Source organism: Numida meleagris, chromosome 1 (genome assembly GCF_002078875.1).
Source record: "Numida meleagris isolate 19003 breed g44 Domestic line chromosome 1, NumMel1.0, whole genome shotgun sequence".
Taxonomy (NCBI): Eukaryota; Metazoa; Chordata; class Aves; order Galliformes; family Numididae; genus Numida; species Numida meleagris.
The window spans coordinates 47,927,252-47,941,647 of record NC_034409.1 but is presented as its reverse complement, the minus strand read 5'-3'; the positions used below and the strand labels follow the sequence as shown (position 1 = coordinate 47,941,647).

General features: G+C 37.1%; 1 protein-coding gene across 2 annotated transcripts in view; it reads right to left on the bottom strand.

Annotated features, from left to right (window-relative positions):
- The window catches only part of SCYL2 (SCY1 like pseudokinase 2), a 37,479-nt gene continuing 27,330 nt past the window's right edge, over positions 4,248 to 14,396 (bottom strand). For both annotated transcript variants that reach the window (XM_021410576.1, XM_021410500.1), the window contains exons 13-18: positions 13,534 to 13,652; positions 12,737 to 12,837; positions 12,138 to 12,204; positions 11,920 to 12,009; positions 10,729 to 10,848; positions 4,248 to 10,121 (exon numbers count right to left, since the gene is read on the bottom strand). In XM_021410576.1, coding sequence (XP_021266251.1) covers positions 9,471 to 10,121; positions 10,729 to 10,848; positions 11,920 to 12,009; positions 12,138 to 12,204; positions 12,737 to 12,837; positions 13,534 to 13,652 — 1,148 coding nt within the window. In that variant the 3' untranslated portion in view covers positions 4,248 to 9,470. The remainder of the gene's footprint in view (positions 10,122 to 10,728; positions 10,849 to 11,919; positions 12,010 to 12,137; positions 12,205 to 12,736; positions 12,838 to 13,533; positions 13,653 to 14,396) is intronic.

The window sequence follows — 14,396 nt, the reverse complement described above, 5'->3', positions numbered from 1 at the left end:
AGGCTGCAAGGTCATCTCCCAGCACTGCCACCCATGCACCTCTGACAGAGCAGCCAGGCTGTTGCTTTGGAAAGGAATGCGGGCCCAGTACAATCACCCGTTCTCAGCAAAGCTGGGCCTCCAGTTTTCCAAGGGGACCCAGAAAACAAGGTATGAATTTTTGTATAGATATACACATGTAGAAGCATATAATGAAATTATCTTGCATTTCAGTAAATATATATTTGCCTTGAAAGAGAGCTTGCTCATTGTGATAAGTGGCATTCAGTCCATCTCTCCCAGCAGCTGTAGAGTAGAAGCTTTTAATTTGCCCCTGTGTCTGGTCTTCTGGTCCTGCTTCAGTGAAAGGGAGCACACACCAGAAAGGAGATGTGCTCTAAATTTAATGCTTTTTTCACCTATCCACACACACATCGGTTGCATTCAGTGTGAAGTCTGTCTTTTATGCAGCTTCCCCAGAGCTGTGTATCAAGTGGCTGGCTATGTTCCCCTCACAGCCACCATATCTCTCATCAGTGATCTCTCCCCATCCTTGGAAGCACTCAAGGCCAGGTCGGATGGGGCCCTGTGGAGCTTGATCTGGTGGGTGGCAGCCTTGCCCATGACAGGGGCATGGAACTGGGTGGGCTTTAAGATCCGTTTCAACCCAAACCATTCTCTGATTCTGCATTGCCCACCTCACCTCTAGCACAACTGTCCATTTCCCACAGTGGTTGTCACCTCTCCCTGCCCTTTACAGTTTTCAATTTTTCTGCTGCCTGCAGTTCTGCTGTGCCACAGTAGTGGCCCGTTTGCAATTTCCTAACCTTTTCCCCAAGGCTTAAGGCAACGGTGTTGCTAACTTACTTCTCTGCAGGGAGGCTGCTTGACAGGAGCAGCGCTGCTTCTTGCTTCCTCCTCTCCAGTTTCACAGGGTCACAAAACACCCTGACTCCAAGCAGCTGCTCTGATGCAGGTCCAAGGAGCTCTGCAGGGCCCTGCTTCTGATGGACACGTTCCATGGAGCATCACACAGCTCCCAGCAAGGATGCGCTGGATGAGGCAATTGCAACCTCTGTGCAACCAATCCCTCTATGTATTTCAGAGTGCCACCTGAGGACATCACTTGTCTTCCTCAACAATGGAACATGGTAGCCCTGCTGGTTCCAGCTGTCATTAGTCCTCCTCCTTTTTCTCCGGGCTCTCCTGAGCCAATTCTCATCTGTACGTGTGTAAGTAAATGTACACCTGGAGACCAGCTACTTTGAGCTGTTTCTTTTGTTGAAAAGCCTAGAAAAATCATCTTAATACTGCTCCTGCTTTTGATTGCTCAAAATAATAGTTAGGGTAAAATCTGCCACATTTAAGGGGAGAATTTTGCTACTGCTTTCAGTGTGGGCTGGATAGCATAGAGTTTGCACGCACAGGTGTCACTGAAACGGCACGCCTGAGTTAACTGTGGTCCCTGACATAACCTTGCAGGCAGATATTTCTACTAATGCTTGTAAACCAGAAAAAACGCTAAGGAGACCCTAGGAAAGTCAGTTTAACTTTTTGGTGTCTGCAGAACTAGCATACAACTCTTTCACTTCGGGTCAACCTTACCCAGTGGCTGCTGGGGTCCTCCAGTGGAACTGCACACAGGTGTGCAAGGCATCCTACAGGCTGGCCAGTCCTGGGCACACCAGGAAAACACTGTTAATTTGTAATCTGTTTCTTCTCTGTTTCAAACCATATGATCACATCCCCAGTGCTTGCAAGCCGCTTATTGGATCACTCTTGTTATTCCTTTGGAGGAACATCATTTCAGTAAACCTGGTTAAATCTAAAGCTAAGCGAGTTTGACAATGCTCTTCTCACAGACAAGACCTTTGTTAAAAGTTGTCTCAGAGGTTTGTTGGTATCTTATCAAGTGTGTGCTACCCTGCTGCCTCTTGCTTGAAATAATGCAGCAACTTAAGATCCTGGAAATCTACACCCCACTAAGAAGAGTTGAAATTGGCTCAAAAATTATAGGAAACATAGAATAACAGGCAGGATTATCATGAGTGATGTGTACTGCTAGGACACAAAGCTAAGAACCACATTAGGTGCTCCAAGAAATCATAAGATCATAGATTAGGAAGCATGAGAGTCCTTATCTAAATGGGTATATTTTGCTTTCCTCTATTCTAATGTTTCGGACAGAATTAAAGTCATTCAAAGTTAAAATTATCAATTCACCTCAGGAGGCAGAGCATTAAGTAACGCAAATAAAACTCTCACAGCGAGAGGCAGGAGTTGTAACGTTGCACTTCTCCAGAGCACGGGGCTCCGAGCTCTAGGAACAAAAATACTCCGATGACTCCTGCTGATGGTCAGCTCCTTCAGTGGAGGGCACCACAGGGGCCTGAAACCAGTTGCTTCCTAAGAAAAAATGTCAACTGTAAATTTTATATCAGTCTCTTTCAGCCATTATATTTCCAGCAGAAATCATAACTATAGGTACAGTAAATAAAACCAAGAAAAAGAACACATGTGAATATCTGGAGATACTCAAAGCCTGCCTGGACGCTCTCCTGTGCAACCTCCTGTAGGGACCTGCTGTAGCAGTAGGGTTGAATGTGATGACCTCCAGAGGTCCCTTCCAGACCCTGTGATTCTGTGAAGAAATACAGACTCAGGATGTTAACAGCAAATCAATACTGAAAAAAATACATAGCTTTCTTTATTGGAAACTGCTAACAGAATGGTAATTTCTTGCACCTTATACAGCGGGTATATTTCTATAACATTTGCAATGTATTTGAAAGTTGCTTGGGTTACAGTGACACCTTATGGTAGTTTTATTGTATTTTACAGGTCGTTTTGATAGTTAAGATCTCTTAAAACCTTTAAAGCCTATAGCTGCCAGTGAGGAATTGCTGTGATATTTTTGGAAAGCTTTTTCCTTTAAGTTACTCAGATGCATGTTTAAAGTATACTGTAAACTACTTAAAAATCACTGAATAACTAATATTTATTTAGCTGCTCATGAGTTTGTGCACAGGTAGGAAAATGCTTTCTCACACTAGGAGCCAGCTTCCAATCTACCGAGCAACTGCAGTGGACTCCAGATAGTGACGTGAGTGCAGGGAGCTTCAGAGATCCAGGAGAAAAGTACATTTATATCTAGCAGCAGCAGAAGAATATCAAATGAACTGCTTCTTTTTGCATAACTCCCCACAAATAGCTCATTTCTTACACCTTGCATTCTCCACAGCTGCAAACCTGATAGGGTAACACAGCTCTATAAACAGACATAAAAAGGATTAACCTAAAGCTTTGGTGCACCATATACTCAAAAGGAGACTAAGTAAAGGGATGAAGTGGAGACACACTCAGGTGCCAGCATCAAAGCGTCCCAGGCAACGAAAAATAAAGAGCAAAGATCTTCAACTTTTCCTGTTTGACATGGGACATTATCTGCATTCATGAAAGAATTTATGAAATTGTGATTTCTAAGCCAGTGCAAACCAACCCAGAAAATCTGGATTACAGCACTTTTCTGCTCAAGAAACAGATGACAGTTATGGATCCTACCAATGCCTAGAAACAGAGGGGATGCAGAGAACGTTAGGACAGTAAAGGACACTAAAGTCAGAGATCATGACTGTGACTTTCATTGTGAGGTGCCATCAAGTTTATCTTCACTGAAACTTCACTCTCTCCTCTCCTACAACCACTGACTGAAAGCTGGCATACAAGAAGGATGATGTCTTCCCTGCTTTACTTTCCTCTGTTACCAACCCCAGCCAAGGATGATCCTTCTAAGCAGATGAGATCTCTGACATCTTGTACTTGATCAATTTTATGTTATTGAAAAAGTTGAATGCTACCTTCCTTCAAAGTGTTGGCAAACTCAAGAGCCTGATAATGCAGCATATCCTGAAACCCAGGTTCAAAGCAAGTGATGGTTTTTGAGAAATGAAAAGTGAAAGTGAAAATTTAGATCACTATAGGCCATCAGAACACCAACTTCAATCATGGGCTTAGTGTGCTTTCAGAAAAAGTGTTAATGTCAGTGACATCCAGTCTGTCAGTTTTTTCCCCACAACTTTCATTCTTTCCATGAGGGAAATATATGATCAAATTTCACAGCAACCACTTGTGGACAGTAACCACTTTAAGAAATAAACTCAAAATTATGTTGCATAAACTATAATTCAAACAAAATGTGAAGTGATAAAGTTCTCCACAGAAGTTAGTATTTTATGGAAATTTAAAATAAAATTATCTTCCAACACAAATATATGAAAAGTTCATTTATTTCCATAGGCAACCTCATTCACAGTACAAAGTGATAAGAATTTCTCAAAACGGTCACTGTACCTTTTACATATTTTAAGTAACTGATCTAAAAGTTGATACAAGAATAGATTTGTTTTTGAAGAGCTGTCCATTAAATTGGAGATACACCAATGCCATGCTATGACAGTTCTAATAATGAATCACAGCTGACACTACAGTAACACTACTTTATAAATGAGGATTTTCATGTTTTACAATCAAAACGTAAAATTGCCACTAGTACAGAGACTGTACGATTAGACAAATAAACAAATATTAAATATTTTGCACAAGGCCTGAGTTCACTATAACATATTTTGATTTACAACTTCATCTCAGAAATCTGTACAGCAGTTAGAATTGTTTCAAAGAACTCAAAGACGATACAACTTCACAGGCTTGTATGTTCAGTCGATAGAGGTGTGAGGCCTGGAAGGCAAGAGGATTTGGTGTATGAATCCATGGTTTTACTGCCCTGCATGATTTCTTTGTAAAGCAGTCAAAACCTACTGGAAAGATAGATACAAAGCAGGACCTCACATGAAAATCAGCTAAATCAACTGAAATTCTCCAGACAGGCTTCCTCACAGCTATTTCAGAATAAAAGTTCATAATTGAGTATATAAAATGCAGCATATCTCTTCACAAAGAACATAAAAGGGTTACAGGTACAAGATATTTCTGTATTCCCCTTCCTTCCATTTCTTTAATTAGAAGTGGCACAAATTAGTGATATTTCCCTCCTCGATAAAAAAAAAATAATCAAAGAACAAAAATCACTGTAAAGTCCAAAAATTTCATCTGTAATGAGAGACACAGTCTTCATAAACTTGCCTTATAAAAACTGTTCTTTTCCGCTAAAATTATGTAGATATGGGCAGACTAACCATATGAATTTACAATACATAACAAAGCAGCATATAATTCTTTGCCCATATGGAAGCATTGTAGAATTTGATTTAAATCTAAGTTCTCATTTAATATTTGCACTCCTGGTGTATTTGAACTGAAAAATCGATACTCTTTTAGTCTAAATACACGCTTACCTATCTGTAGACATAGACACAAAAGAGGTTACAATACTAAAGCTACCACATTTTCCTTACTCTAAGGTGCTACTGGGATATTTATGGAAATATATGTGAAATAGATGTTGCTACAAAACAAAACTTAACAGAAAATTTTTAAATCAGAAGCCTTAGGCGCGCAATATTTCAAGCATTCGAAAACTCAGCCTTTTACTTGGAGTACTCAGCACCTGGGCAGACCTGTAAGGCCTCAACTTTCCCAAGCAATTTCTAATTCACATCACCATTGAGAGAGGAAGACATACAGTATTCAATAAAACAAACTAGGAAACACCCTACCTCTGTTCTCAGTAAAAGTTCTGACTTTATCTCCCATATAGTCGGCGGATTCATTAACTTTCAAAAGACTGGTACTGCCCTTTACATGAGAAGGTTTCACAGGCCGTACTATGCCTTATCCACAAGATGTGTGGGAACAAGAAACAGAAAATCTGCTCCTTCTCCATCCTTGAAATGACACTTGTGCCATTTCATTTCCATTTCTCTCCTCTTGAAAGAAGCAGGCGTATGGGCTACTAAGCAAGCAACTAGTTTCAAGGTTCCTCTCAATCGGTCCCAGTAGAGTAGGTTTCTCAGGCCTCTTTAATACCATCCTTCCATCTACAGAATTAATTTTCTAAGACTGGATTTTCAGAGAATAATTCAGAGGCTTTCATACTTCAAGATTTTTGAACCAACAGTTCTAATATGGAAAAGCTGCTGTCTTGGTACAAGAGCATTCATTTAACATACACCAGAGCAGCCAAAGGACAACTGATGCTTATACTTAAGATATGCAGCAATTTCCACTTCTGTTCTTTGCATTTCGCCTTTCGTTGTAAACATTTCATAGACAAATCAATTAAAAAACATAAAATTCCTCCCTTCTCCTCTTTGCTAGTCTTTTACAAATGAATGGAAAGTAAGCAGAAGGGCTAGGCAAGCAAAACAGGTGTGCAGGGCACAGGTCGTAGGGTGATGATTCAACCAGCTAGCTTCCACATTTTTTCCTTTAAATTAGCTTGAATACAAAGGGTAGAAATTTTGTGTAACTTACAGTATTGTTCAGATAACAAAGCCATATTTCATATCAGGTTACTTTTTTCAATAAAAAATTTGCAATTTCTTAATCAGATACCAATTTCAAACCTGTGTTATCCATTTTGTTTTGCATTAGGGCTACAGTCTTCTCCACTTCAGGCCAGTCTAGATGTAACACTGTTTTCCACCCGAGTCCAGAAATAGGCGGCCTCTGGAATGCCCACATTTTGCAATATTGTTCCTTCCTCCTACTCTTTTTCACTGACTGAACTGGATCTGAAGTACAACCATTGCTTTCAAACACTGGTGTTCACTCTGGCCATAATATAAGTCTTTCATCCTCTTGCAGGGCCTCAGAATGATGATGTGCAAGTGAATAGATCAACTGGATAATGCTTTCTAAAGAAAGGCTATTTATTGCAGCTGGAGCCAAATAGCACACGGCCTTGGTGACTTACCTCTTGCAACTCCTCTTCCCTTTAAGTTAAGCAGAAACAATTGAGATGTTCAGACATACAGTTTTCTGACACACAAAATAGGAAGTATGTGCAAAAAAGAGGGATGTGATCCTCTGATTTTAACTGAAATTACTTCTCCGATTTTATTTTTTAATAATTGGAAAGAAATGCTACAATTTTCATGAGCTCCCTGCTTTCTTTGTTTCTATTCTTCTACTCTGGTCATTCTGAAAACTGAGGCAAACAGAGAAATGAAAACTATGTGCGGAAATGTGAAATAGAAAACATTCTGTATTACTTGAGCCACATGAAAATATTATTCCAACACCTCAGCATAGCACGAAAGAAACTCTTAGTTTTATCTTGTAGGTTATTTTTTGTTCTTACAAAATATGTTATATTCTTCAACAGTAGATGCCAAAAGTATATGCCTCAAACCCAAGAGCGCAGGAATCTTATACATAAAATTTCATCACAATGTAATTAAAATTTTTCAGTCAACTTTCTCTCCATGAATTAAATCTAAATGAAGTTCTGAACGCTCCTCAGGCCAGGAGGATCAGCGACTGAAAAGCCAAATCAGGACACTGATACTTAAGACTGCCTTTACCATAGATATATTAATTGAATACATTGTAGAGTGCCAAGAGATGCTATTTTGACTATAACCTTATTTTCCAAATAATTTAGAGGAATACAGATTCAAGTAATTTTTCAAAGTCTTGCCTCAAGTTATCCTAACAAAATGTAGCTTTCAAAAAGTTGATGTAAAAGAAGACATTAGTGTGATTGAGAGTATAGAGTACTAGTAACTTTAAATGAATTTAATTTAACAGTTCTGGTATTGTACTTAGGTTTACACAGATACCTTAACATAACCTATGATGTTTACCATGAATATTAACAGCACATAAGCATCACAATGTGTTAGGCATTGTTTTCTAAACCATCATTTCACTGGTCCCAGGTATTTTAAAATAATAGGGCTAAGGCAGCAGCTACAATACATGAACAATTAATGCTATTACTGCTTAGAACTGTGGAAGTATAACAAAATACAAGTCACATTTACAGCATAAGGCCCTTTGGTTTCTTAAGCAGCAAATGAAAGAACAATTTCTTCAGTGAAAGGCTTTGAAAAATAAAGCATGTAGGCTTTCCATAAAAAAGGTAACTAGTTCTTTCCTTCTTAAAATAGCCAGCTAGTCTCCAAAATAATACATATGAAAGTTCCTGAAATTTCTAGGAAAGAAGAAGTTAAAACCCAACAGTAGTATCTGACAAAGCAGAGATTCTATCATGGGCAAGCTGAACATCTACCTTCTGCAAACTAGAAGAAACTACTGCTTCTTTTTCTGGAGAGCTTTATTAAATTTGGAGTAATACAATAAAAGCATCTGAAATATCTGTGTATTTACCATATATTCTAGAGCTTACAAATCTGTATTGGAGAACTTACTTCATATTCATTTACCCTTCATAAGGAGTTGAGTTAAAACAAAACTAAAATGAAATAGTTTATTCTAGTCAAGGCAATTTATAGCAGTCTGCCTTTTCACAAAACCATGTGAAACTTCTAGACAGGCAACCCTTTCCCATCAGAGCCCAAACCAAGTAATTCAAGACATTTCCGTTACCAAACCAACTGCAAGAAATTGGGGCAGTCAACAACTGACTTTTACAGACTTTTTTCCTGGGAAGTGCTGTAACTACTCATATTCTTTTCAAACCCCACCCCCCTCCCCCCCCACCAGTCAAAAGCAGTATCAAGCAAACCAAAACTGTTCTGAAATGAACAGTAAATGTGACTGAGTCACAACGTGTATTTTTAAATCCTGCTTAAGTGGTATGTGGCTTTTGCCATGGGGCTGGTAACAAGGATCTGATATTATAAAACAGGTTGTCAACTGCAGCAGAATTTTCCCTCTGTCCAAAATTTTGCACAAAATTTTAAAACCACTTAATCTTGTAGTTCACCACCACATTAATTCTAATTACCTTGTAAGTGAAGGAAAGGCAAAATATTTTTTCATAGTGTCTTATACAGTTATCAGGTAGAGATATTCCTATGTAACATGGCTACCAAAACATTCTGCATCAGCATAAGTATTCACTTCCTGCAAACTGCCATGGGACATAACAGTTTGTAACAAATTCAGGTGACTTAAATCATTAACAATAGTTGAACTCAGGAGGCACCAAAAAGACTGATCCACAAGATAGGACAGCACTAAGTCGCATTTCTTAGTGTTATTATCCCCTAAACATTTCTGTGTAAGAAATGCAGGTTTGTTTAAACCCAAGAGTTGTGAATATACTTCTGAATAATTTTGAAACTTTTAGCTCCTTCTTTTTCAACTGAATTTATGCATCCTGCCTTCAGTGCTTTGAAGTTGAGTAAAAAGATGGGAAATCTTTAGCGCATAAGATGACTTTGCACTTACACAATTCCACCGCAGTTCCAGGTGAATGCAAAAATCAGTCTTTTTTCCAGTGCAAATATCTTTACACTGTTGGGTGAAGTTCCCCCAAACCATGCTGTTATTATTATAAAAAGATGTTAATCAGCTTACCCACAATTCAAATCATATCAATCTCTGAAAGAAGAAAAGACGTATTACCCAAAAAGATCTTTTAAGTCATTACTAGCTGAGCTGCTGTTTGTCATTGTGTTTGCTGGTTGTGCAAAGTTCTGAGGAGCAAAGAAAGGATTACCCTGTATACCAAAGCCAGTCTGTCCTATCATGTTCATCTGAGGTCCCATGACTGAACTGCTCACACCTGGGGACCCTTGTGGGGGCACAAACTGATTAACCCACTGGTTTGATTTCTGTTGAGCCAACTGCTTCATACTAACTTTGGGTTTTTGCGGACCAAAAAGATTATCTAAAGCAGACATATCTGGGGGTCTGTTTTGTTGTGTCAGTGGAGAGATCGCAGATGCAGCACTCATAGGACTGTAATTTGGCATACTGGCAGTTGGTACGATGTTCATCTTGGTTGCTCCTGTTGTGCTTGGACCACTGAAGAAATTCTGAACAGTGGGGCCACTTCCCATACTGAATCCAGCAGTCTGAAAACCCATATTAGTATTTAGTCCATTTGTCATATTTCTCTTTGTGCTGTCAACAGGTGATGAAAATCCCATTCCAACACCCATAGAAGAGACAGAAGTGAAGCTGTTTGAAGATGCCACTTTAGCTTTGTTGATAGAATGGCTAGTCAAAGATGACATATTATCTATTAAGGTATCTGTCAAGTCTTTTGTCTGCAAAATACATAAAACTTGGTTAAATGTTTTTCCTGTACATACATGCTAGCAACAGTTTTTAATCACTGCTCCCTCAGAAATGACATTTGTTTTTTCAGAAATTCTAATTTATTGCATGTAATTGGGTCTGAAATGTAAACTAATTCAACCCATGTATAATTACTTTCGCTCTTTGCTACTCTGAACTAACTGTTTTGCAGCTTCAGCTTGACAACTATGACTACACAGCAAATACTGTTTGGTGTATACTCAGTATACCATTAGCTTGCATGCCCCATTCTCAACTCCAAGCCCTCTACATTATTTATATAAACTGTTTACAGCAAAATCTTTTTCTATGTGCTGTTCTCATATCTAGAACAATGGCCATCCAGTAAAAATGATGCCTTTGGAAACTACTGCATTTTAAAAAGTGGGAAATACCACTAATGATACAAATACAGGGCAAATTGCAATTTAGTTTTTCCACAACTCTACCATTGTACTACAGATAAAAACAATGAGATGACTCATAGCAGAAAAAAATACTAAATGCATACAGCAGGTGAAAATAAAAAGCATCACAGCTCCACTAGAAACAGTATAATACTCTGCTATATCTCACCTGCTTCACTGGAGGTGTTACTGAAGTTGCCAGCGGCTTAAGAGGTTGTTGGCTTTTCAGTTTCTGTGCCTGTTCTTGTTCTTTAGCTAACTTTTGCTTCTCTTCAAGTGTAAGTGATGCCTTTAAAAGAGAAAGTACTAAGTTGAACAGTATAACTACTTACTACTTTTTTTTTTTTTAATAAATAGAATTATCATTTCAGAGCAATAAACACTACTTATACAGAACAAAAAGTGGATAAGCACGCATTGATAAAAAGTATTTAAAGCAAATAAAAACAATATTGAAAGCAGCATGATGAGAAGTTCTGGGCAGATCTCAAAGTAGTATTACAAGAATATCATTTTAGCTTTGACTTCTTAATATTGGGTATAAGAAAAAGTCTCTTCAGTTTTTGTTTTCATATGGTTACCCACTGGCACTTGATACAGAATTTCAACTGACAGAGTTGTTCATTTTAAGATTGCTTAGATATTTCAGGATTTTTACTCTACTTTCTTTAACAAATAATAAAATCATAAAATTATTGTCCCTTAGACTAAAAGTAGGAAGAGAATTCAGATGACAGAAATGATTTAGAAACAGAAATGATAAACTGCATATAATCTGGGGGAGCCACTTGTTAATAGCTATGGCTAACAGCCATGAAAATAATTTTATCATTGAATACTACCTATAATCATAGGCTGTGTGACGCCATGCTTTTTCTTCATTTCTTGTACTGATCCTCATATTGACTGTTTTAACTTAACTTTTAATTTTTACACTAGATATTAGCGTCGGCCTCTATGTGAAATTCTGTTTTTGATCTTAACCTCCATTTGTGATTTTATAATACAGCTGCCTGACCACTTTGATTTGGCAAACTAAATCCACTGCTGAAGCTTCAGTTTCATTTGTATCTGTAATTAAGGAGGAAGAAAATGACCAAAAATGATTTATCCTAATCACTGCCCTCTTTCTGAAGAGCAATTTTCAAGAAAAGGCTTTCACAGAAATTCAAAGATGCTGTGTGAACATTTTTCAGTGGATCTTCACATGTGATTGGGTTACATAGTACTGTACTATACAGAAACAAATTTAGTAAAGCTTTCAATACAGTAAATATGTATACATATTCTTTTCATGTAGTCAAACCAAACTTCTATTAGACAGAAAAATGTAAGAATTCCAGAACAAAGAAAAGCATACCTTTTTCTGTACTGATGACAACTCATTTTCTTTACTATCAGGCCCACTGGTCAGAAGGTCAGTTCCAGTATTATTGAATACCTTGTCAATCTGTTTAAGGTCAAAGAATCAAAATTAAGTTATTTGAATAACTGTAATTTTAGGTAATGTAAATACTACGTTATTTTTAAATGTCAAATTTATATGTTTAAGTAATACAATAAAATATTGACACTTACCTGATTATTTGTACTACTAGATCTTGCCTCTTCAGACACACTCATTTGATTAGCTATATCCAAAGATCTATATAGTGCAGAGTACACATATTACAAAAAGAAAACTTTACAGTTACATCCACTACATTAATTTAGCAGCGCAGATTTAAAAATAAACAAAATACTATGAGAGCACTGTTATATTCAGAATGCATATTGTTTGTGTTCTCAACAACTACACAACAGCAACTACTCTTGGTGTACAGATGCAAGGTATAACCGTACCGGTGAAACTCAGTATGGACTTCTATATTTAATGAATTCCTTAATTAATAAAACAATAAACTGTGACTGAACAGTGTAAAGGAAAGGATTTTACACTATAAACAACTGACATCAAAATAACACTATCACTCCATGACTAATAAATAGGTGTTGACGACTGCACTTATTTGAGGTAATTCTCAACCACTGAACTAAGAATTACCAACATTTTTATTGCTATGGCTAAAAAGTTTTCTCACATTTTCGTAAAAAAAAAAAAACAACAACAACAAAAACCACCCTGAAGTTTATCTCTGCCCACTTGGTCCATCTCTAACACACCGGCAAACACTTACTTCTGTTGCTCTTGCATGACATGAAGTTGTTCAAGTTTTGTTTTATGCTCTGCCTCCAATTTATTAAGCATATCTCTTATAACACAAATAAAAGAATTGAACTGTAAAAGAAATGTACAAGTTCGGATTTTGCAGGGACAGAATTCAGACATATAACCTAAAAGGTAGTCTCTCATGAAACTTACAATATACAATGTGAGATAAACTACAGGCTTTTAAATAATTTATAATCTGGCTTCACTATCTTGTTTTAGATGCTTGGCTACAACAGAATGTATATTGAAACAGTGAAAATAATGTATCACCAAAAAAAGAATAACATCACAACAGAAGTGAGACAACTCAGACAAAAAAAACCACTCAGATGAATATTACCAGATTCATTGTCCAAAAAAAAAAATAATCCTATTAGGTATCTTATTTCCTAATTATTTCATACCAACACTACTACATTCTTACATTATCTACAACATTTACAAGCAAAACTAAGGGAAGAAATACTAAGGTTGTATTTTAGCTTTTAATTTGAATTGTAATTATGCTAATCATTTACTTCTTTTGCAGGCTGTTTGGAAGGTGACAGTATTCACTTTGAAATTTTATACTTGATTAGTTAAATTGACTGCAAAACAACAACCTTTAAACATGCAAACAGTAATATTGGAAGCGGTTTTATTTCATTTTAGTTTTACAGTAGAGAGACCTATAGCAATGTATGAGTTTTTCAGTGACAACAGTTTAAATCTATTCTCTGACAATTTATCAAATAAAAGCATGCAAAATATTTACGTTCCTACCTGATTGAGATTAAGATTGTTCTCAATACTAAGAGGAATTAGATGGGGCAATACTCTTCCTGCAAGCTGTTCTTTGGTAATTCCCAACTTCTTATGAGTAAATGTACATTTGTAAATACCTGACACACAACATCAAAATAGAAAAAACTGTTAAATTTTGCAAATAATGTAAAAAAAAAATTCCAAGTGGTACTCTCTACATGTATAAACCATCTAAATATATACTGGTTCTTTCTCTAAGTTACAAGAAACTGATAAATTGCAACCAAGAAACTAACCTGCATTAACTAAGCCTGTGTTCTCACCTGGCACTTTAAGCTACTACGAGTAATTGTCATGCTACTGTAACTAATACTCTGCATTTTACAAAGACTCCTACCTAAAGGTTTGAGGATGTGTTATACATAGAATCAGAATCATGGGACATATTTTCTCTACTCTAAAAATCACTAAGAATAGTGACCTGCACAAGGGATGCAGCATCAAGCATACCAGTTCTATAGCGTTTCTGGCAGGAGAATTCCTCTGTGTTTAAACAGTTCCGTCTAGTGGCAAACATTGAACACAATGGCACAGTAGAGGAAGCTTTCCTCACTTTCTATGCTTAGTATTAGAACAGAGCAGTCAGATGGCCAAAGAAGGTATCACACACAAGATGGAAAGCATGATTCCAAAAAAAGGGGAACTTTAGTATATTAAATTGCTTTCAGCCCATCATTTCCATCAACTGTACCCAACTAGAATTCAGGAATAATACAACTAAGGTAAAAGATACACTGCCTCTCATTCTCAGACAGCAAATGCAAGAGTTGGAAATTAAGGGAGAGAGAGTAGCTCTAAATTATTACAGATAAATGCTCTCT